The 24,004-nt window shown below is 35.3% G+C and overlaps 1 protein-coding gene across 1 annotated transcript; it reads left to right on the forward strand.

Moving 5' to 3' along the window:
- The first annotated feature begins 210 nt into the window (after positions 1–210).
- LOC148948236 (uncharacterized) lies at positions 211–22,269 on the forward strand. The gene is made up of 3 exons (XM_089093835.1): positions 211–253; positions 12,088–12,323; positions 22,118–22,269. The coding sequence occupies exons 2-3, from the start codon at positions 12,094–12,096 to the stop codon at positions 22,206–22,208; spliced, it is 321 nt and encodes a 106-aa protein (XP_088949961.1). The 5' UTR covers positions 211–253; positions 12,088–12,093; the 3' UTR covers positions 22,209–22,269.
- Positions 22,270–24,004: the final 1,735 nt, after the last annotated feature.

Below are 24,004 nucleotides of genomic sequence, written 5' to 3' on the forward strand. Positions count from 1 at the left end.
ATACCTATTCCCTCCCGTGAGATGATCGAACTGTTGCATGCTTTCACTTAATTCAATTTATTGCCATGAAGGGATTTGTTATTCTAGAGAGTAGGTTTGGCATAAATTAATTTTTATCTAATACCCATGCGCGCCTAGAAATAAAAAATGGAATGTTTTGCTTTTAAGCTTATCACTGTGTTCGAATTCATCTCAGTTCAGTTCTTTTAACTTAAGAAGTAACTATTTAAAACAGTTGATTGGATTTATTTCGGTTTTGTATACCTTTGCTTTTAAGATTCTAATTTTGTATATTTTTTATTCTCTTTGTATGACTGGTTTTCTTTTCATCTTTTTCACTTCCCTTTCATTCGATTTAACCTTGATTGCATACAAATTGCAATAAAATTGTTTGAATCCTAGCGTGGAGATTCTTAGTAACAAACTATCTATGTCGGTACAGGGGGGATGAAGTTAGACTTTTTTAAACTAAAAAAGCTATTTTAACCAAATTTTGCGTTTGAGAAAAAAATCCGATTTGACTAAATCGGGTAGTTATGTGATATGCTACATTAAAACGGAATTTTTTCGTGTTTTGGTTACAAAATTGGCGGTGTTTTCATCTTGGTGTGTATCCCAGTCGTCATATTCATTGAGTTGCTATTGGATGTGTTTAACATGAATATTCAGTTTATTTCCCGATTTTTCTGCCTTATTTTTCACTACTTACTTAGTTGTCTCCTCTATTCATCATTTGGCTCACAAGATGATCATTAAAGTGTATGCAAAAAATTTGCATATTTCTAAACGTATGCTTTATTTAAGGTGGTTCATGTGAGTCATTAAATAGACGTTTTTCTATACGACCAGTAGTAAAATCAACTTTCATTGTGACTAAATATTCATCAGATCCAATAACGGCAAGTAAAAGGCTTTCCGTCAGAACAATAAGCATTACTAAAATTTCTAGAAAAAAAAATGCTGGAAGACAAGACAGATAATCTAAAGCACCAAGGATAGTAAAGATGAAATCTGATGATTTGAATTGGTTACACGTGGAAACTTACTCAACAATATATATATATATATATATATATATATATATATATATATATATATATATATATATATATATATATATATATATATATATATATATATATATATATATATTTAGTTACCCTGAATGTACCGCATATATTGAGTCAATGTTGACATTCACTGGTGATTGTCCGAAATACCTTTTTTTTTTCTCCTTGGATTTAGTCAGCGTTGCCAGTCAACTTTTTTAATTTAATGCAAGGTTTGATGATGACAGGTTAGGTTAGAAAAGATCAAGTTTGGTAAGGTGAGGTTAGCTTAGGCTAGGTTTTTAACTGACATTTAGAACCAAATTTAACCAAGCCTATCCTAACCTAAAATAAAACTAACATAATCTAATGTAACCTAACTTTAACTTTTACCATCATACCTTGCAAAAGACTTAAAAAGCTGACTCGCAAAGCTAATTGAATCCAAGCAGAGAAAAGGGAATTTTTAACATTCACCGGTGAATGTTGACATTAAACAGATTTCAGACATTCACGGTAATATATATATAGTTCAATTTGCAACAAAAAAGACCTTTATATGCAGTTAATGGAGATTTTTGCAGTAACGGGTGCGAAGACCTTAAAAAAATTTGGATCTTAAATCAGAAAGAAAGTAAAAAATATATAGCACCCTGCAGCTGAAAAAGGTGCAACTTTTCTTTGATGGTGCAATTGTCTTTGGGAATCAATGAACTATGAATGTCTAAATGTTTACAGACGCAATGCGTTGTCATATTTAGGAAATTAGTTTCGCTTATTTATTTTTACGGTTAAATGTGGCAACACTGATGAAAATGTCGCTCTGCTCTAAAGACATCGTAATTTTAAAACAGCCTATCGAAATTTTTTAGAAAATGTATGAATAGATGTATTATACATAGAATAATACATAGAATAGAAATGTATTTAAGTATGAATAGACCTAAGATGAGTCAAGAGGGCAAAAATGTTTTTTTATGTCCTTGGTGCTTTAAGTATTTAGAGTCGTCACAACTATAACAAGTTAAATGTTATTCTTACAATCCAGAGTTCGCCATGTTGACGACTGGATTGATTTTAGTGGCAAGATAGCCCCGGTCTGTGGTCATAGTCGGTTATAGTTCTCATCATGGTTGCAGCAGTAGTTGTATCCTAGTAAAGAGCGAACCTCAGACCATAGTAATCAAAAGTTGAAAACATGTTTTAAAAAAACTGTCTAGTGAAAAAATTGTCATCTGACACTGAATGAGGAATGGTAATTGTTGTTTTGGTTAGTCTTAAAAGTGAAAGTTTATTGCGAAAACAAATGTAAGGTGATTTCAAAAAAGAGCCTGAAATCCCTTTAAAATGACGGCAGATTGAAATAATAAGTGAATCATTGGAAGCAGCAATGTCGAAAACAATTATAGTCTTCTGTGTTGAACACCAAGGAAAATCACTTTTTTCCGTGTCGCTGATGTCGCTGAGTGTCGCTGATGTGTCTCCTTTTCTCCTTTTTCTTTCACCAGGGCTAGCGAATGACCAGAACATCATAGGGAGATGTTTAATGGCTCCTTTGAATGAAAATCAAATTTGCTAGTACCTTTTTTAAGTGACCGAAAAGATAGGAGGGCAACTAGCACCCCCTCCCTAAAGACCCCCTCCCCCAAAGTTATTAAATAAAAATTTTTAAATAGCCATTTTGTTCAACATAGTTCAAAGGTCCACTATCTATGGTTTTGGTGATGATATTACCCTCCGTAGTTCCTAGGGAAAGGGATGTACGCTGTATCGGTATCAGGCGTATCGATATCACGCGTATCCGTATGAGCGCGTGGTATCGCTCATATAAAACATATTGTTCATGTCTACGTCCTTCCTATAAATTTGACCATCAGCAAGGTCCAAATGGCACTAAAAACGGAACTTTTGGTGCCATGTCTCACCTGAATGCCCGTCGTCTTTTTGGAAAGTAAAGGTCAAACTTGTCAACCTTTATCAAAAACATTTGCTATATGTAAACAATGGACGAATAGCCTAACTTGCTGCTCTTGCTCTGAAGTCTGTGGGGGATTTGACATCCCCAAAGACATAACCTTGAGTGGATGTGTTTTGTGAAATTGGGAAAGAGGGCGTGTGGCTAGTTGGCTAGCCACGTGTGTCTAGTGATCAGAGGGCTAATTGCCCTCTGATCACATTTGACTTGTAAAGATTGGAATTATATTTTTAGTTCCAAAAATTGGAACTAAAAAGCCTATACGACCATCCCTTCTTTAAAAACCCTGTATGCCCCTGGGCGTAACTTACAACCCCTGCCCCCAGGCTCTGGGGGGGGGGGGGGCTGTGTAAACCCAGGAGGTATTGTTGTTTAACCTTTGGACTATTTTATTCACAAAATAGCTATCTCAAAATTTCGATTGTATTCATTTTGAGAAAAGAGGGTTGGGGGGGAGTAGTTGCCCTCCGATCTATTTTGACTCTTGAAAAGGGAACTAGAACTTTTAATTTTCAATCTAATGAGCTTCCTACAAAGTTTATGCGACCACCCCTACCATAAAAACCTTATATGCCCCAAGGCATAACTTACAACCCTTGCGCCCAGGTCTTTGGGTTTTTGTCGTCCCTGGAGGCATTGTTATTTCATCTTTGGACCATTTTCAACAAAATTTTTATCTCAAAGTTTCGACCACATGCATTTGGGGAAAAGAGGGCGTGGGAGGGGGGGGATTTCCCCTCCGAGCACTTAAAGAAATTGCAGTAGAACTTCCAATTTCCCATTGAATGAGCCCCCTACGAAATTTAAACGGCTTCCCCTTCGATAAAAACCTTATATGTTAGCAATAGGTAGCTAGCATAATTTATAGCCCTTACCCTGAGGGCTGTAGGGGGTTGGCTTCCTCAAAAACATTTACTGTACCTTTCATCTATAATGGACGAAATGGCTATCTCAAAAGTTTGATTGGTTGGTTTTGAGGAAATGATGGGCGTGAGGGAGGAGGGAAGGCTGATTGCCCTCCTATCGCTTTTGGCTCCCAAAAAGGGCACTAGAACTTTCCACTTACAATCGAATGAGCCCCTTTGGAAGTTTCTGCGACAACTCCTTGTGTATGAAGTGCTTTGGTCAGAAAAAAAAATTAATAATAAATAATACTTTGGACCCAATTCACTCTTTACTTAGGTAGCGCTGTTGCGCTGCCTAAGATCAAACAATCTGAAATTTGAGCAAGCGCCGTTTAAACTCAAAATATATAAATACACTAAATACACAAACAAAAACTAATAGGTAAATACACGCACACACAAAAATTACATCGTACAACAACCAATGAGTAATTGCTGATTGCTTTGTAATCTTCCATGTCAATATTTGATGCTCCTAATACCCATCCCATGCTGTGATCTATGCGGAGATTATTGAGAGTAACCCCGTGTATTTAATTTTTTATTGGACACATTTGATAGGTGATTATTTCAAAAGAGATCTGCTGCCCGGTGCACTATACCTATTAGCTAACATACAAGTGCAAAGGGCACTTGTAATCCTTCTCCGTGGAAGATTTGGTGATGCTGCTACTACCACCGTGGAAACGGCGATGACCACTAATTCCCCCTCTTTCAGTCAATGCAGTGGACGTTATTGCCTTTACCCTTCAGATTGTCACCTTGTCCAGCCGTGATAGGCTGAATCACAATTGAAAGGCTTTAATTTCATCGCATGCTTTTTTCTTTCTTTTTTAGTCCTAAATTGGCCCTGTGTTTTCTTCTTTAAAATGGCTCTGGTTTCAGGGGTGATCCTATTGTACCAATAGTCACAAAATATTGTTAATTTGTCTCTCCCCTTACTCCTCTCACTCTTTATGCTAGACTTTAGTTTACACTATGGTGTCAATTCTCACAAATTTAGGGAAGGGGGGGGGGTCAAAATGCATTTTTTATATCTAGAGAGGAGAAAATTTGTCGGTTTTTCAGTAAAATACCAAAAGAGGTATTTTTCAAAAAAAAGGTATTTTTTAAAATCTAAGGGACACAGTTTCCCCATCCCCAATTGACGCCACAAGTCTACACTTTATTGATAGCATTTTAAAATGAAAAAAATCATGTCAGTTGTTAATTACGAGTGTTTCATGTACCTTTGTGTTTCAAAATTTTCGAACAAAAACCAGCCAAATAAGCACGTTCCTTGGCAAAGTATCGTCAAAAAGTGAATTTACAGTTTATCTAAAGTTTAGCTTCGTCCCTTTATATATTTAGCGTAATTTCCTTTCGTTTCGAATTTTTAACATTGCTCTTTGCTTTATGTGCAAACAACTTTTTTTAATTAAGTTGTTTAAAGAACAATGTGTTTTAAAGTTTTATATTCATTCAATCATATATTATTGTTAAACAATTGAACAAAATTAAATACAACCAAAACATAAGGCTCAGAAGCAAACTAGCAAAGCATGAGCGAGCCAAATGCTTAAACTTTACACTTTAATAAAGGAGAAGAAAGGAAGGATACTTAAAGAACAAATAAAAAAAGGAACATTTAATACCTACGAAGAGGAAAGAAAACAAGGAATAACAATTAAAATTCAGAGTGTGGTGAGAGGATAGGTAATGACAATGGAAGCCTAGAAAAAATTGGAAAGGTGTAAGTGAATCAGACGGATGATTCCAAGTAGAAATATTTTGGTAGATGGGATGGAAGTATGCTCTTTTTTGACAGTTTTTGGGGGATGAACTGAGGCTGACTGCTCAATTGAACTATTTCCCCTCGGTTCTTCTGGAAAATTGTGTTTTTGCTATGTGGTGAGGAAACGGGGGGAGGTGCAAGTATTAGCTGTGGAAATGTCAGAGAGAAGAAATTTGGTATTTGCAGAGATCCTGTCGCTGGTTTACGACAAACACTACGTTTCAACGTAACTGTTTTCGGTTAAATATTTTCAAAGCGCGTCTGTAATTTTACCAAAAGAAAACTGAATTTCTCCATGAATTAGCGACATAAATATGTTCGAACCCAAATTAAAGGAACGAGGATAATGGAACTGTCCGATTTGATTATAATTAAATTCGTTGAATCTTACTATGGATTTAAAGTATTGTTCTGTTTTATTTTATTTTTGAATCCCTGAAATTACACTAAAAAATAAAAGTTGAGTTGGAGCAAAGCTGCATGGAAAATCAACTGTCTCAAACGCAAAAATGTCTGGGAAATCAACTGTCTTGAAAACGGACTTTTTTGTCTGTTTCTGTTTGTTTGTTTTTTCTTCGGGAAAACAAAGGGTTACCATGCCATCACAGTAAAATAGATAGCCAATTCAGTTTATATGAATTCCCTGTTGGCTATGGAACCGTTTTAGAAAGAAGATGATCTGGTAACATGAAAGACGTGATTATATTTAGATCTCAATTTGGCATTCGAAAATTGAAAATCTGGCTGGTTCTTCGTGACCGATAGCCTTCTTTTTCTACACAGACGTTTATTTTATTTTATTTTTATTTTTTTTTTTAATCAAAACCAGCTTGAGATTGAAAATCGACTTGACCCACCTCACACCCCTTTCTCCGGGGTTCTTGCTCTTCGTATGGTCGACTTTTTTTTTTTTTTTTTTTTTTTTTTATAGAATGGTCATTCTGAAATTGAATTCCCTATCTGTGAAATGGGTTGCAGTCAAAGGTCAGTGAAGAGGGCTTTAACCAAATCAGACTTGATACAGTGCCATGAAATAGCGATCTAAAAATTCTAAAATAAAAAAAAATCCGCTAAAACTAATCTCTAATTATGGGCTAAGATTGAACTGTACTACCAGTAATTGTAATCTCAATCAGATTCCAGAAAATATGTACGCATGACGGAGGGGGGAAGGGGTTGGTTTCCCATCTGCCCCATCTGAAATTTCGATATTTTTATCATAATTTACTATAACTTGTGTATGCTTCGTGTTTTTTTTTCACTCGAATTATCTACTATTCTCACAAATAAGTCCAACGTAAGTACTTGAGTGCAACGTATATTCACTGAACAACAGTATTTTCACATAGCCATTAGTATTACTGAAATACTGCATCTTCTTTTCGTTTACTCTGTATTCCGTGGGATAAGTGAATTGTTGCATGTTATCATTTATTGTAATATATTTACTTAAGGAATCTCCAGAAAATATGTTTGACGCCTAATGCTCATGCATGTCTATAAAGAAAAAACGAAAACTAAAGGCGTTGAAGGATGGTTTTTCGCCATGCCCTAGCAAGTACATGGTCAGACGTACGTGTTTTGGCATGGACGTGTTGCCTAACCTGCACTTGAATGTCGCTTAAGAGTCATGAGGAAATAGCATATACCAGAAGTGGAGTGATCTGAGGGGTTGACCTCATGGTAATTAAGTTAGGACTGAATTCATTAGGTAAAATTGTAGGTTTGTTTTTAGATAAAGTGGTTGTTAGAATGCCAATTAGTAAAGGTGAGGCTTATTTTTTACAGCCCAAACTGCCCACCGTTACTGAAAAATCTCTATCATGGTATGTTGTTTGCTTTCGGTATCACATCTCTAATTGTTGAGTAGTCTGATTGATATCAGACTACCGCCAACTACCCCTGCCCTCCCAAAAAATACCCGTCATCTTTTCTTGTATTTTTTCAGATCGCTCCTTATTATTTCCTGTCACAAAAAGTAAATATTTCTCCAGAATAGCCAAAATATCATAGGGTGAAAATTATAAGATGTCCAATTTTAAGTTTAGTGTTCTTGCATAAAAAAATAATCTGAGATAGTTAAGGATAATAATATCACGTGTCGTCATTTATAAAAGCTGAAAACGAATCCACCGTCCTACCCCTCCAATAAATTCACCCTCCCCTACTTCCTCTTTCAACAGAGGCTCACAAGTGCTAGAAGGGTTCTGAACAAAGTGTGATGTATTTAAACTTTACATTCTTGTTTCATCAGTACAATTGATCCACTCGTATCTTGCTTCAAGAGCCAAATGTTGATAAAATCCAAAGGTTTTTGTATCCTGGACTGAACTGGGGATCTATTGCATTTAAAACAGAGGTGATAACTGCTACGCACTGTGCAGCCATGTATCAATACATAATCCAAGTGCAGCATAAACGACGATTCCAATACAGGAATGCTCTATTCTTTGGAGAGCTTCATTCGCACATAACTGGAAACTAAATACAATGCTTAAACTGGAAGCTTTGTTTAAATATTTCATGCTCCATTCATTTGGAAGGAGTATATTTAAAAGAAACAGAACATTGATGAAAATTGTTTGCATTTTATATTAGTAAAACTAAACTGTTCTTTACAGTTTCTTTTTTAAGTTTTATAATAAGAAGGAAAAATTTTTATTTTTTTCTTCAGCAATGTGAAAATGACTCTCCAGGTTATTGTAGGGTTTGAGAATGGCTGCGACGCCACTCTATATATATATATATATATATATATATATATATATATATATATATATATATATATATATATATATATATATATATATATATATATATATATATATATATATATATATATATATATATATATATATATATATGTATATATATATATATATATTAATACTCGTGAATTTTGGTTAATTACTTCCCTGTTAGTAGTTAGTGTTAGTTATTAGTAGAACGTGGAAGTAATAACGCTTTGAGTAGTCGTAGTAAGAGTGTTCATGAAGGCTCAGTCGTGCAGCAATAGTTTTAGCTGGAGCAGTTATGCTAGGAGTAGTCGTGGTAAGATCACTTGGGGTGAGAGTGGTGGGAACTGTTGTAGTAGCAGCAGTCGTGGTAGGAAAAGCGCTCTAAGGATCAGTTAGATAAGATAAGACAATATTTATTTCAAAAAACGTCTATCACAAGCCCTGATGGACCTATTTCGAATTTCGGAGTAATAAAACCAAAAAATAAAAAATAATAAAAAAACACAACAACTAAAAAAAACTGGCAAGCCAGTGCCAAACACGACAATATCAAAATGGCAAAACCATTCATTAGTCAAAAATAATTAAGTGCCAAAATGTCAGAGACTAAAAGAGGTAAAAATTAAAAAAAGAGTGAAATAAAATTAGCGTTAAAAAGGTTTAAAAGATAACAAATGAAAAGGTGGAGGTTACAAAAAAAAAATCGAAGGAAACATAAAACTTGGGTAGCATCAGTACCACAAAAAAAGGAAGACTACAGGAAAACTAGTGGTTTATTTTATCCGTAATGAAGGGTACAAAGGTTTTTTCATATCTGGAGGTCAAGCAACGGATAGCGGACAAGATAGGAACGGGTTCAGAAACGACACGTGGCATGCGGTGTCTGGACGGGGAGTGTCTTTTGGGGAAAATGTTTTCCGTGCGAGGGTTTATTATTACATTTTTTGCAAAACGGAGGCACAAAGTTCCTCTCCTGTGCTCAAGAGTTTCCAGCTTGGCTTTTTTTAGAAGGAGCGAGTATGGTACCTTACCTTCTTTAAAAATTATTCTCGTGGTTCTTTTTTGAATGGATTCAAGTTTTTCTGATTCATCACGGGAGATGCCAGGATGCCAAACTGGACAAGCATATTCAAGATACGGGCGGAAAAAGGAAGTATAGATCCTTAAGGACTGGGAGGGGGGATATTAAATTTATTCAAGAGCTTAAGGAGAGACATGGACGCATTAGCTCTATGGACAATATCTTTAACGTGGATATCCCACTTTAAATTAGAGGAAATTGTAACAACAAGTAATTTAAAGAAAGACACAGAAATATATGGGGGGATAGGGTTGAGGAAAAGGGGTGGGTTTTAAGGAAACATATTGTCATTATCATAGATTTAGTGGGGTTTATTCTCATGTCTAAGTCTTCAGCTTCATCTGCAATATCATTGAGGATGCTCATAGGGTTGCTTACTAAGTTTCTGTAGCAGGTTTCAACTACTGTTAGGTCATCCACAAATTTCCATCTGTCGGGAAATTCCTTATCGAGGCTATTTATCATAACAGAAAACAGGAGGGGACCTAGGAGAGTACCTTGGGGTACTCCATTGTGGACAGGGAGAGGACTGGAATAATGATTCTGATACTTGACCACTTGTGATCTATTTGATAAAAAGGAGGCAACCAATTTAACCAACAAAGAATCAATATTCAAATCAGTTATAAGTTTCTCAACTAAAATATTGTGGTTAACAAGGTCAAAAGCAAGGTTAACAAGGTTAACAAATTAAATTTAGCCAGCAATTAGGGTTTTCGAGAATTTTCCCAATTGAGTGAATAAGAAAAACAATGTATGTGAAGTAGAATTGGATTTGATGTTCCCAAATTGTCTCAGGTCAGTGAGAGGTAGGATTTTTTCCTTCAGCCAGTCTGCAAGAAATCCTTCAAAACCAGGTTTTTCGTCTTTTTTTCAAGGGTGTTATGAAACCTTGTTTCCAAATTTGTGGATATTGGCCAGACTCAGTAATTTCATTGAAAATAACAGACAAGGGCTTTGAAAGAAAGTCACTGAAAGCACTAATTGGAGGAAAAGGGATATCTAAAGGGCAGCCACTTGTTTTTCGTAGTTTCCCAGTTCTTCTTTCAATCTCAGACGGAGATATGGAGAGGAAAGCAGGTGGGAGATCATCAGTAGGTAATTGATGAGACAATGCTGGAAGGCTCTGGACGATGGGAGCAAGGAACTTGTTAAGATTATTAGCAGTAACTTCTGGGGACTCCTACCACACAACTTTTTTATTTCAGAATACCAGTTTTTTGGTTTATTGGTAAACAATTCTTTGACCTTATTCTTGTAGTAGGATCGGGCAGATATAAGTATTTCCTTTCTAATTGCTTTTCTTAGTTTATTTGCATCATCCAGTTTACCATTTCTAAAAATATTAAATTTTTTTCTAATTAGTGCTTTTATGGGTTGATTGATGAATGGTTTGTCATTGGAGCACTTTTAAAATCTTTTGTCTGGGAAAGAAAGTAGATATTTATCGTTTAGCTTTTTGTGAAAGGTAGTGATTTTTTTTTTCATCCAGATCATGCAAATTATAAATATCAGACCAATCCTCAGTACTCAGCCACGTTCCAAAAGAAAGAAGGCTAGTATTTTAAAGGGGGCTGTAAGAGCCATAAGTTACTGAATATTCTTAGGAATAGTTTTGATCGGAATAATAGTAATATGAGCATCAACGGTACGAGTAATCATGGATAGCACAGGGAGATACACTAGGTTTCCCAGTAGTTCGTTTGATCGCAAAAAAGTAAATGTGCATTTTGCTTTCTAAAGCGTCACCCTACCCCCTTCCCATCTTATAAAAGTCCCTAGAGCCCCCTATATACTTCTTATGTACGGTCTTGTCCTTTCTATCATAGAGGAAGATTCTATTCCCGATTCAAATTCCTATCATTCCCGATTCAATTTGTTTGATCGACAGAAAATATATTACGGTACTTTTTTTCTTCTTTTTTACACCAAAAAAAAAAAAAAAAAAAATCAAACTAACAGCGTATACTGAGGAATTTGAATTGGACCTACATGTAAATTGTTAGATTGCTATTGGCTTTCAATTATCTCGATTTTAATCCATCATTATGACGCGTGCGCCGATATTAGATTATAAAGGCTTCGCAAATTTTTAGGGGATTCTGAAGAGATTGGCAAAACAGAAGCTTTGAATTCAACAGGTTTCACGAACTCTCCTGAGTCCAAGCCTTAAAGCGGCCCATTGCAAAATATGTTTTTCTTAACATTTAAAATCGAGACAGATCTTATTTCAAAGTTTTAACGATTATGTTTCTGAATAGAAAATTGATAATCAAAGGGATTTGCTCTTAAAATATTTGATAAAAGTTATGTCAATACTACACCACCAGAAAATAAAATTACATTAGGGGACCGGTGGTGTTAAGTACAATTTATCGTTTCCATACCCGAAGCCAATGCTACGCGTCACATTCCCGTTGCATTGATACCGTATTGCTAAAAAAAAAAAAATAATGGGGAGGGGGCTCAGATAAAATTGTCTCTGGAGCCCAGTCTTTCCTCTCGGGCGTTCTGTCTATCTTTTATTTACTTTGACGATTTCTAAGAAATCTTATTTATTTTCAGCTAGTGATGTTTTTCGCCTTTCTTTTCCTCTCGTGCGCGTTAATCAAAGTAGGTGTAACGATGCCTGCCGAAATGGCAGCAGACATGGTTGGATTCGTTGGCGAAGACCCAGCTTACGGAAGAGACTCTAGCTTTGAGACTGGTCAAATCAGGTCCAATTCATTTAGAAAACCCGATGATTTGAGGTACTACCTTGAAGCCCTTAGTAACTATTACGCAGTTCAAGGGAGACCTAGGTAGGTATCTTTTTTTCTTAAAGTACTATTGATTACCGTGATGCTGCTATACGGCCAATGATATTATTGACCTTATTGCTACTTTGTAAATATTACTACTAGCAACTCATTTCTGTTCCAAGCCCCTGGAGGCCAACACACCCTTGCATGCTCTTCTTTTGCCCCAAACTTTTCAAATGTTCACTCATTACCCTACCACCTGTTTTCTTTTTCTTTGATGCCGTGATGAATGGCCAAAAAGCACGATCCTTAGCAATCTATCTTCTGCTAAACGGTGTCTGGCCATCTTAACCTCTCTTTTACTATAGCCCTAAAAAGTGAGATCAGGTGACGGCAGTTTACTGTCTGACAAACGATCAGTCAAATGAGTACCTTAAACTATCCTTCAACAATTCCTCTGGAAAGTATCTAGCATTTCTTCTTCAATTTTGTGAAGCGCCCACGTTTCAAAGGGGAGTTGACGTCCCCCCCCCCCACAAAAAATCCCCCATGGAAAATTGACCCACTCGCGAAATTGAGCAGCTTCTGAGAGAGTACAAAATAGGTAGGCTATCTCGAAATGTCGATTAGATGTCCTAAGGGGTAACAAAAGGACCAGATATCAGAAACACTTCTAGGGCAGGGGCTGGTTGGTTACCAATCGCTTTCAAGTTAAAAGAAAAGACTAGAACTCCCAATTTCCAATCGAAAGAGAATCCTCCAAAGTTTCTGCCGCCATGAGGGAGATGCTGGAGATGAGGAAGGAGCAGCTCTCCTCCTATACATAATAAATTCTGCTAATTTGGGGTTTAATTTTACTCTTTAACTCTCATAATAACAGTGTAGACCAGAAATCTTTCCAGAAAAGTTTTTACGACCACGAGGTGGAGGTTGGGGATGAGGAAGGGGCAGCTGCACTCCTATACGGAATAAATTCTGGTAATTTTGGGGTTTAATATTATTTTTAATATTATTGCACATAGTATGTTTTGATTGCGTTTGACATTCCTCTCCAAAGGTGCGGAGTGTTATGCTATCCCCATGGGCATAGTTATTTGACCTTTAGACTATTTTGAACATGATGGGTGTTTCACAATTTAGATCGAATGTCTTGGGAGAGAGGGGAACTAAAGAGGTATTGGAAGGGGAATTGGCAGCCCTCCAACCACTTTGAAGCATCCCCCTCAACATGTCCTGAAAGTTTTAACTTAACACCCTCACCCGTTCTTCAGATATTGCAGATCCACCTTTTTGATAAACTGGATGCACATTGTGCTTTCTTATTTAGTTTAGAATACCCCTCAACATTCTTCAAAGTTTCTCCTTAATACTCTTGGTCTTTTCCGATAAACCCAGAATCAAAACTTTCCCCTTTTTATAATGATAAATCCTGCATCTAAACAATTGATAATTTGCTATAATTTACAGTCCTTGCCCCAGGGCTGTGGTGGGCATGGCATCCCTGTAGACAAAACTTCTAGACCTTTTGACTAGTTTGAACAAATTGACAATTACAAACTTTTGACCATTGTTAATGAGAGGGGGTGCATAAGAGGGGGGGGGGGCGGTTGCCCTCCAGCCTCTCTTAAACTCCCCCTCAACATACATTGAAAGTGTCAACCTTATACCATGAGCCGTTGCTTAGATATTGCTGATATTCCATTTTCACAACCAGCAAGGACAAATTCTGTTTTGATTGTGTTTGGGATCCCTCTCAACATATCCTTAAAGTTTCACCTTAATACTCTTCACCTTAATACTTCTTAATTGAAAATACTTATATGTTAACAACGAGCAACTTGCATAACTTGCATCCCTTGCACCGGTTCCTGCGATAGGGGGAATGCCAACTCCGGAGGCATAGTTATTTAACCTTTGACTATTTTAAATAAAATGGTTATCTCAAAATTTTGATCGGATGCATTCGGATGGAGGGGCTATTGTGGTTCTGGTCTCTTTTTCGCCCGGGGTAAAATCTTCATTAGCGCCCTCTCCCTCTTGTCTCCCAGAATTTCCAGGCCAAATTTTAACAAAATATTCGTTTATTAAAAGAAGAATCATTCTTTAACAACATTTCTCATTTATTTAAACCTGACTTTCCTTGCTTTATATGGGAAAACTATTGCTGCTACTACCTCACTGCAGCATCAAGCTACCTGAGGCCAACACAGCTTTGTACTTTCCTCCTTCATCCCAATCTATTCAAAGCCTCCCTTTTTACACCCTCACAAGAAATTCTCATTTCCCTTTAATCTTTCCTTACGACATCCTCCCACCTTATTCGGGGATAACCTGCTTTTCGTTTGACCCTAGACGGTTGGCTGACAAGGACAATCTTTGTTAATCTGTCATCCTTCATCCGCAGAACGTTTTCCTAGCCATCTCATCCTTTTTCGCATTATAGCCCTAGAAAGCGAGATAGAATCGCATTTTTCGTACAGCTTACTGTTGGAGATACGGTCAGTCATTCGGGCACCCAAAACAATCTTTAGGCAATTTCTCTGGAAAAAATCCAGCAAATTCACCTCCGTTTTTTTGGAGCGCCCACGCTTCAAAACCATGCTTGACGACTGTTACCACTGTAGCTTCCAATATTACAATCCTGGTGTTCATATTCAGCCAAACTTTTTCAACTTTTAACATCTTCGCTGTACCTACCGTCTTTACTAACAATGCTACCGAGGTAAGTGAAGCTGTTCCCTTGATCAATCTTCTCATTACTCAATACCCATTACCCAATATCACCTCTTCACCTTCACTTATTCTTAGTCTTAGCGACGTATTTTTCTTTACATTAATTTTCAAACCTGTTCTTGAACCCTGAACTGGCAAAACCTCTAAATATTCATTCATTTTGCCAACATTTTCATCCAAGATGCTTAAATCATCAGTATAATCTAAATCTAGTAGAATTTCACTTCCCTATTTGATTCCGTGTTCTCCCATTGCCTTTGTCGTCCTTCTTAGGACAAAGTGTATCAAAATTATCCATATAAATGGGGATGGAGCTCAACCCTGCTTAGCCAGCATTTCCTACCTTAACCGCAGAAATGCTATTCTTCTATACAACACTAACCACTTTAATGTATATATCTGGTATACCATTCAAGTATAGGAACTTCGCTAAAGCTCTTCTATCACCTGAATCAAACTCTGTCTCATAATCTATAAAACTGATGACTAAAGCCGTTTGATGACTCATGTCCTTCTCAATTATTAATCTAAGCGTGAAAATGCGGTCGATGCATCCTCTACCCTTCCTAAAACCACACTGTTCTTCTATTAAACTCTATCTGTAGCTAAGTTATTTGCTGCCAACAGAGACCAGATTAATGCCTCTATAATTAATACACTCACTCTTATCACAATTATTTAGCGTAATATCAGCACCTGGGGTCTCATTTTTTTTATCCTTTTAGTACTGTCACTAAGTCTTCTTCACATTTGGCAATTTTATCCATGACCTCCACTTAACACCTCCTTAATTCAAATGTTAATGCTTTTTTCACTTTCTTTACATTCCTCTTACTTTCATACGATGTATGACTCAATTAATACTTGTACAGGCCCCTCCTCCTCTCTATGAAACTCAAAGCCTTTTCACTAATATTCCTAACTGCGTTCCTAACTTTCTTCCTTAAGACATAATCAGCGACTTCACAAACTATTGTCCTAAAATTATTTCACCCATCTTCTATACTGTCAAATTGTAAACTCTCCGATTTAGTATTCAGCTGTTTCTAGAATTTTCTCCCAAATTCTCATCCTAGAGTCCACCAACGCGATTTCCCGGAAGGTAGTTGCCCTTCCGAAATTTCAGCTTTAAATTAACCCTAGACACTACTAGATGGCGATCTTAACTTTTAACATCAAGAACAGCACTCCTACATACCCTAGTATCTTGTATTGGTCCTTCCATTCTTCGGTTTAAAATAACATAATCAATAAGGTTAGCTGTTTTACCATTATGTGAATACCATGTTAAGTTATCTTTGTTCCCCTTAAAAAAATATAATAAAAATCACGCGGAGATACCTGTTTTTTTTTCTTATATTCAGAATGCATCTGTTTTTGTCATATGCGCAATCTCTAAATTTTTCTTTTGGTAAAAATTGAGTTTTGTATGCGGCACTAAGACGGGGGGAAGGGGTCAAATTGTATGTGAATTAAGTCTTAACGAATTGTATTTTCTGTGGTTGATAACAAACGTTATTAGATGTAGATTCTTTAATTAAGTAGGCTAGTGAAGGGCCAAAAGTACATGTATTATGTGTCTTTCTTTAATTCTTTCCGCGTTAGAAGACATGTTCTGTCCCTCCTATCCCGTTCCATATATCGTTTTTTTTTGTTTTTTTTTTAAACACTATACGGTTTTTTTAAAAAACAATAACGCTGAAAAACAAACCAACAAACCTTTCTTTAATTCTTTCTGCGTTAGAAGACATGTTCTGTCCCTCCCCTATTCCGTTCCAAATATCGTTTTTTTTTGTTTTTTTTTTTAAAAACTATGTTTTTTTTTAAACAATAACGCTGAAAACAAACCAAAAAACCTTTCTTTAATTATTTCTGCGTTAGAATACATGTTATGTCCCTCCCCTATCCCGTTCCATATATTGTTTTTTTTTTCTTCTTTTTTTAAAAACTCTACGTTTTTTGAAAAAAAAAATAACGCTGAAAAACAAACCAAAAAACCTTTCTTTAATTCTTTCTGCGTTAGAAGACATGTTCTGTCCCTCCCCTATCCCGTTCCAAATATTGTTGTTTTTTTTCTTCTTTTTTTAAACACTATACGTTTTTAAAAAAAAAAATAACGCTGAAAAACAAACCAACAAACCTTTCTTTAATTCTTTCCGCGTTAGAAGACATGTTCTGTCCCTCCCCTGCCCCGTTCCAAATATCGTTTTTTTTTTCTTCTTTTTTTAAACACTATACTTTTTCAAAAAAAAACAATAACGCTGAAAAACAAACCAAAAAACCTTTCTTTAATTCTTTCTGCGTTAGAAGACATGTTCTGTCCCGCCCCTATCCCGTTCTATATATTGTTTTTTTTTTCTTCTTTTTTAAACACTATACGTTTTTTAAAAAAAACAATAACGCTGAAAAACAAACCAAAAAACCTTTCTTTAATTCTTTCTGCGTTAGAAGACATGTTCTGTCCCTCCCCTATCCCGTTCCAAATATCGTTTTTTTTTTTTTTTTTTTTTTTTTTTTTTTTTTCTTTTTAAAACACTACGTTTTTAAAAAAAAAACAATAACGCTTAAAAACAAACCAAAAAACCTTTCTTTAATTCTTTCTGCGTTATAAGACATGTTCTGTCCCTCCCCTATTCCTTTCCAAATATCGTTTTTTTTTTTTTTTTTTTTAACACTATGTTTTTTTTTAAACAAAAACGCTTAAAACAAACAAAAAAACCTTTCTTTAATTCTTTCTGCGTTAGAAGACATGTTCTGTCACTCCCCTATCCCGTTCCATATATTGTTTTTTTTTCTTTTTTTTTTAAACACTATACGTTTTTTGAAAAAAACAATAACGCTGAAAAACAAACCAACAAACCTTTCTTTAATTCTTTCTGCGTTAGAAGACATGTTCTGTCCCTCCCCTATCCCGTTCCAAATATTGTTTTTTTTTTCTTCTTTTTTTAAAAACTAAAAGTTTTTTAAAAAAACAATAACGCTTAAAAAAAAACCAACAAACCTTTCTTTAATTCTTTCTGCGTTATAAGACATGTTCTGTCCCTCCCCTAGCCCGGTCAAAATATTGTTTTTTTTTTCTTCTTTTTTTAAACACTATACGTTTTTAAAAAAAACAATAACGCTGAAAAACAAACCAACAAACCTTTCTTTTATTCTTTCTGCGTTAGAAGACATGTTCTGTCCCTCCCCTATTCCGTTCCAAATATCGCTTTTTTTTTCTTTTTTTTTTAAACATTTGTGATATTTTAAACAAAAACGCTGAAAAAAAACCAAAAAACCTTTATTTAATTCTTTCTGGGTTTGAAGACATGTTCTGTCCCTCCCCTATCCCGTTCTATATATTGTTTTTTTTTCTTCTTTTTTAAACACTATACGTTTTTTAAAAAAACAATAACGCTGAAAAACAAACCAAAAAACCTTTCTTTAATTCTTTCTGCGTTAGAAGACATGTTCTGTCCCTCCCCTATACCGTTCCAAATATCGTTTTTTTTTTTTTTTTTTTTAAAAAAATTTTTTTTTTTAAAAAAAAAAGCTTAAAAAAAACAAAAAAACCTTTATTTAATTCTTTATGCGTTTGAAGACATGTTCTGTCCCTCCCCTATCCCGTTCCAAATATTTTTTTTTTTTTATTATTTTTTTAAAAACTATACGTTTTTTAAAAAAACACAATAACGCTGAAAAAAAAACCAAAAAACCTTTCTTTAATTCTTTCTGCGTTATAAGACATGTTCTGTCCCTCCCCTATCCCGTTCCAAATATTGTTGTTTTTTTTCTTATTTTTTTAAACACTAAACGTTTTTAAAAAAAAAAATAACGCTGAAAAACAAACCAACAAACCTTTCTTTAATTATTTCCGCGTTAGAAGACATGTTCTGTCCCTCCCCTGCCCCGTTCCAAATATCGTTTTTTTTTTCTTCTTTTTTTAAACACTATACTTTTTCAAAAAAAAACAATAACGCTGAAAAACAAACCAAAAAACCTTTCTTTAATTCTTTCTGCGTTAGAAGACATGTTCTGTCCCGCCCCTATCCCGTTCTATATATTGTTTTTTTTTTCTTCTTTTTTAAACACTACGTTTTTAAAAAAAAACAATAACGCTGAAAAACAAACCAAAAAACCTTTCTTTAATTCTTTCTGCGTTAGAAGACATGTTCTGTCCCTCCCCTATCCCGTTCCAAATATCGTTTTTTTTTTTTTTTTTTTTTTTTTTCTTCTTTTTTTTTTTCTTCTTTTTTTTTTTACAACACTACGTTTTTAAAAAAAAACAATAACGCTGAAAAACAAACCAACAAACCTTTCTTTAATTCTTTCTGCGTTAGAAGACATGTTCTATCCCTCCCCTATCCCGTTACAAATATCGTTTTTTTTTGTTTTTTTTTTAACACTATGTTTTTTTTAAAAAATAACGCTGAAAAACAATCCAACAAACCTTTTTTTTAATTCTTTCTGGGTTAGAAGACATGTTCCGTCCCTCCCCTATCCCGTTCCAAATATCGTTTTTTTTTGTTTTTTTTTTCTTTTTAAAACACTACGTTTAAAAAAAAAAAAAATAACGCTTAAAAACAAAACAACAAACCTTTCTTTAATTCTTTCTGCGTTAGAAGACATGTTCTATCCCTCCCCTATCCCGTTCCAAATATTGTTTTTTTTTTTGTTTTTTTTTAAACACTATGTTTTTTTTAAACAATAACGCTGAAAAACAATCCAACAAACCTTTTTTTAATTCTTTCTGCGTTAGAAGACATGTTCTGTCCCTCCCCAATCCCGTTCCAAATATCGTTTTTTTTCTTCTTTTTTTAAACACTATACGTTTTTTTTAAAAACAATAACGCTGAAAAACAAACCAAAAAACCTTTCTTTAATTCTTTCCGCGTTAGAAGACATGTTCTGTCCCTCCCCTGCCCCGTTCCAAATATTTTTTTTTTCTTTTTTTAAACACTATACGTTTTTTAAAAAAACAATAACGCTGAAAAACAAACCAACAAACCTTTCTTTAATTCTTTCTGCGTTAGAAGACATGTTTTGTCCCCCCCCTATCCCGTTCCATAGTTTTTTTTTTTTTTTTTTTGTTTTTTTTAACACTACAAGTTTTAAAAAAAAACAATAACGCTGAAAAACAAACCAACAAACCTTTCTTTAATTCTTTCTGCGTTAGAAGACATATTCTGTCCCTCCCCTATCCCGTTCCAAATATCGTTTTTTTTTGTTTTTGTTTTTTTAACACTATACGTGTTTAAAAAAAAAACAATAACGCTGAAAAACAAACCAACAAACCTTTGTTTAATTTTTTCTGCGTTAGAAGACATGTTCTGCCCCTCCCCATCCCTTTTTGTTTTTTTATCATTACAATCTTGGTGATTCCATCAAAATTATGATTATACATGCCGCTACTCCCGATAATTTCCTCATTTTATTTTCAGCTTTGATATATTTGTTGTACCTTTGCTTGAAAGTTTCAAACGAGGGGTGTTTAGGGATTACCTTTGCTGGGATTAGTCTAAAATTCAGGTGGGGGTGAATCGTAGAGCGAAGCTTATTTTTAGGCATTTCTAATGGGCTGTACCCTGCTCAAGGCAGTATAGCTGGGCTGTGTGTTGGGAATCTGCCTTTGAGTTATCGACGTTCATTCCTGAAAACTTTCAGGAATGAACGTCGATAATCCCTATCTGATAGAGGGAATGCATGTATTTGTAAAGACTAACATAGTTACCACGTCAAAACTATCTTATGATCGATTACAGAATTCAATATCAGGGTCTCTGAAAGTTGCTATGGGAGCTGCTCGATTTTGAGCACGCTGCAGAAAAGCGATATGGCTTTTTGGAGCACCGGCAAAAAGAGCGCATGCATATTCCATGACTGGTCTGATGCACGATGTGAAAAGAGGCGAGATGGACTCAAGAGAGGAGAATTGTGCGTCTTTGGATAACTACTAGCTTCCTGGAGTAGCAGGATCTCGCTTTCCTGAGATATTCGGCCCATGGGAGATCTGAATAAAAGTGTGCTCAAAGAAGGAGAGAAGAGTAAACACTAAGAAGGAATAGTTCATCTAATCTTTTTATTACCTCTCCATTGGTGGAGATAAAATCAAGATGAACCTTCGTATTTCGCGCCTTCGAAATAAGAAGCTTTTTTGATGCATTGAAGCTGGCAAGCGACGCATCTCTTCACCTCTCAATTTTTTCCAAGTTTTAATTTCGAGTTTTTTTTAAAAAAAATTTAATTTTGTAAATTTTCATTCAATTCGCCTGTAAGGATTTTTTGATCAGTTTTGTCTCTGCAAAACTGATTGTATTTGGATACAAAATTTTGAAACTTTCATGTATCTATTTTTTTATACACAATTTGCCTGGTCCCTCAGAAGAACTTTAAGGGAGTAGCGCCGTGTGTCAATGTAAGCCAGTCTACCATTAAATTAAAAAAAGTTCGTGTCGGTAGCTTATTTCGGTGAATAGTGGAAGAACAGAAGTATATCTGTGATTAGCTTTACCTTTTCATGATGGGAAAAATAATCAGGAAATTTAAAGCCTCTGGTAGTTGGAAGTGTTCGCAATTAAAGGACTTCAAACCTATCAGATAAATAAATCATTGTTTGATATTTTTATAATTTAAGAGGTAACACAAGGAGAGTGCAAAAAGTTGAAAAATAAATGCTAAAAATTTAAAGCTATTAAATTACCAAGCAAAGTGAGCAATTAAAAGCTTCACTGGTCGCTTGTTTTGTTGTTTAACGGAGACAAAATTTAGCATGTTATGCGCTTTATTAACAACTACCATGTTCACATAAATATTCTTATCAATTCAAATCTCCATATGGTTCCCATAGGTGAATAGTCTTCATCAACGCTATCTATGCAGTGATGTAAATGTACTTAATAAACTTATAATAAGTAATTTTACTTTTCGCCATATTCTAATTGAACGAACTGTTGGAGCATATTTTTTTGTTATTTTTTATGCATAAATTTACTTCCCTTCCCCCTTAGTATAAAACTGTTTTGCTAAACGCAGTCAAAAGCGTTGTTTGTCCCACAAGAATGATTCAAGTTCCCTTTAATGCTTTCATTGCTCGTTATTTAGGTGAAACCCACTCATATGTAATTTTATATTTGTTTTGACAGGTTTGGAAAAAGAAGCGGCATGGCATCACGACTAATCTTGCCCAAGTTTAAGACTTTGCAGAAGACAAGAGACAAACAATATTCTATTTAAATCTTTACATGTTTTAGTGATCGAACCTCCTCTTATAACAATAAACGAACGTTATACTCTCTTAACTTATCTAGTTCTAACAATTTTTGTGGGAGGTAGGAGACTTTTTGCGTCTTGGAAGCTCCTGCAGTAGGGAACGGTAAGATTTTTCTAGAGCAGTTTATGATTGATGTAGAAAGCGACAAGAGTTGATGGTTACAAGCTTTTCATGGTGTCCTTGAGGATAATAGATACCAATAGGGGTCTACTATTGCTAATTCTAGATTCTGACTGTCTTGTCCAGGGTCTGACCACGAGGCAGGGTATTTTGCAAAATACGCTATTGAGACTGTATAGACTGAAGCCAGTAATGGTTTCCAAAATCATACCCGGGGGTTCAATTTCTTTGTACATAGGAAGCCCCAGCCATAGTGCAAAAATAGATCAGTCGATGACCAGCCCTAATGGGTGGGGGGGGGAATGAAGTTCTCCAGCCAGCACCGACACTGAGGGTTAATTAAATGAGGCTGGCGATTGGTGGGCGACTCTTGCCTGTCTTTACTGACGAGTGTTGTCTGAACAGCCCGATCTGAAGCTTTCGGGTGGGGTTCCGAAACGGGGAAAAACAAAAATGGACACCTTCACTTTACCATGGAAGGCTGATCTATAGAGAGTACAATGATATAGGCAATCCCGATATATAAATACCCCGCTCAAGGGTCACCAATAACCCAGCGTCTACTCATGAAACATTTATATTTTGTTTTTGGGAAAGGCAATGAGTATTCGTAGCGTGAGCCTCGACTCAGTTTTGTGAATTCGCCCATCTATTACGTCAATACCAAACCATGAAAGGACTCATCTAACCTAGACTTTTACAGACCTTTATATATAACATCTTACCTTGGCAATTTTGTTGAACATTTTCAAATAGTTCCTGGTAACGAAATGTAAGTAAGGAGCGATGCGGCTTGATAGTAACCTATACTCTGAAAAACAGAGTTTTAATAACAATAGATACATTAAAAGAATTAAATATTTGCACTGATTCCAAATATATAAATTTCATTAAGTTTAATGTTATCTATCAAAAGGTACGAGCCTGAGTAAATTTGTCCGATTTTCGAAAATGGGAAGAAATGCCCCTAAAAACTCAAAGGATCTGAATGAAAATCGAACCATCAGATTCAGCATATCAGAGAATCATACTGTAGAGTATGACCAACCTCCTATATACGAAAATGTGGGGTTTTGCATTTTAGCGGGAAGAAAGATCACAGATGCGTGTTTTTTTTTTCAGGGGTGATCGTATCGAACCAGTGATCCTAGAAGATTGGGATAGGGCTCTTGACCGAAACTTAAAAAGTCTAGTGCCATTTTTAAGCGACTAAAAAGATTGGACAGCAACTAGCACCCCTCCCACGCCCCTTTTTCCCGTTAATTCATCTAATAAAAATTTTTAAATAACATTTTGTTCAGCATAGTTGAAAAGTCCAGTAACTTTGCCTTTGAGGATAATCCCAGAAAATCCCAGGATGCCAATTTTCCCGAAAAGTGGAGCCGTTTTCGAAAAAATGTAGTATATATACATATATATATATATATATATATATATATATATATATATATATATATATATATATATATATATATATATATATATATATATATATATATATATATATATATATGTATGTGTGTGTGTGTGCAAATGAGATTCAACTAGAAAGTCTCGCGACCATAAATGGATATATATTGATTGAATGAGACCCAAACTTTTTCATCCCTCCAGTCCCCCACTGTAATTACTTTTTCCA

This window comes from Artemia sp. Qi Xiang Cuo, chromosome 9 (assembly GCF_049724085.1).
Source record: "Artemia sp. Qi Xiang Cuo chromosome 9, ASM4972408v1, whole genome shotgun sequence".
In the NCBI taxonomy this organism is placed as follows: Eukaryota; Metazoa; Arthropoda; class Branchiopoda; order Anostraca; family Artemiidae; genus Artemia; species Artemia sp. Qi Xiang Cuo.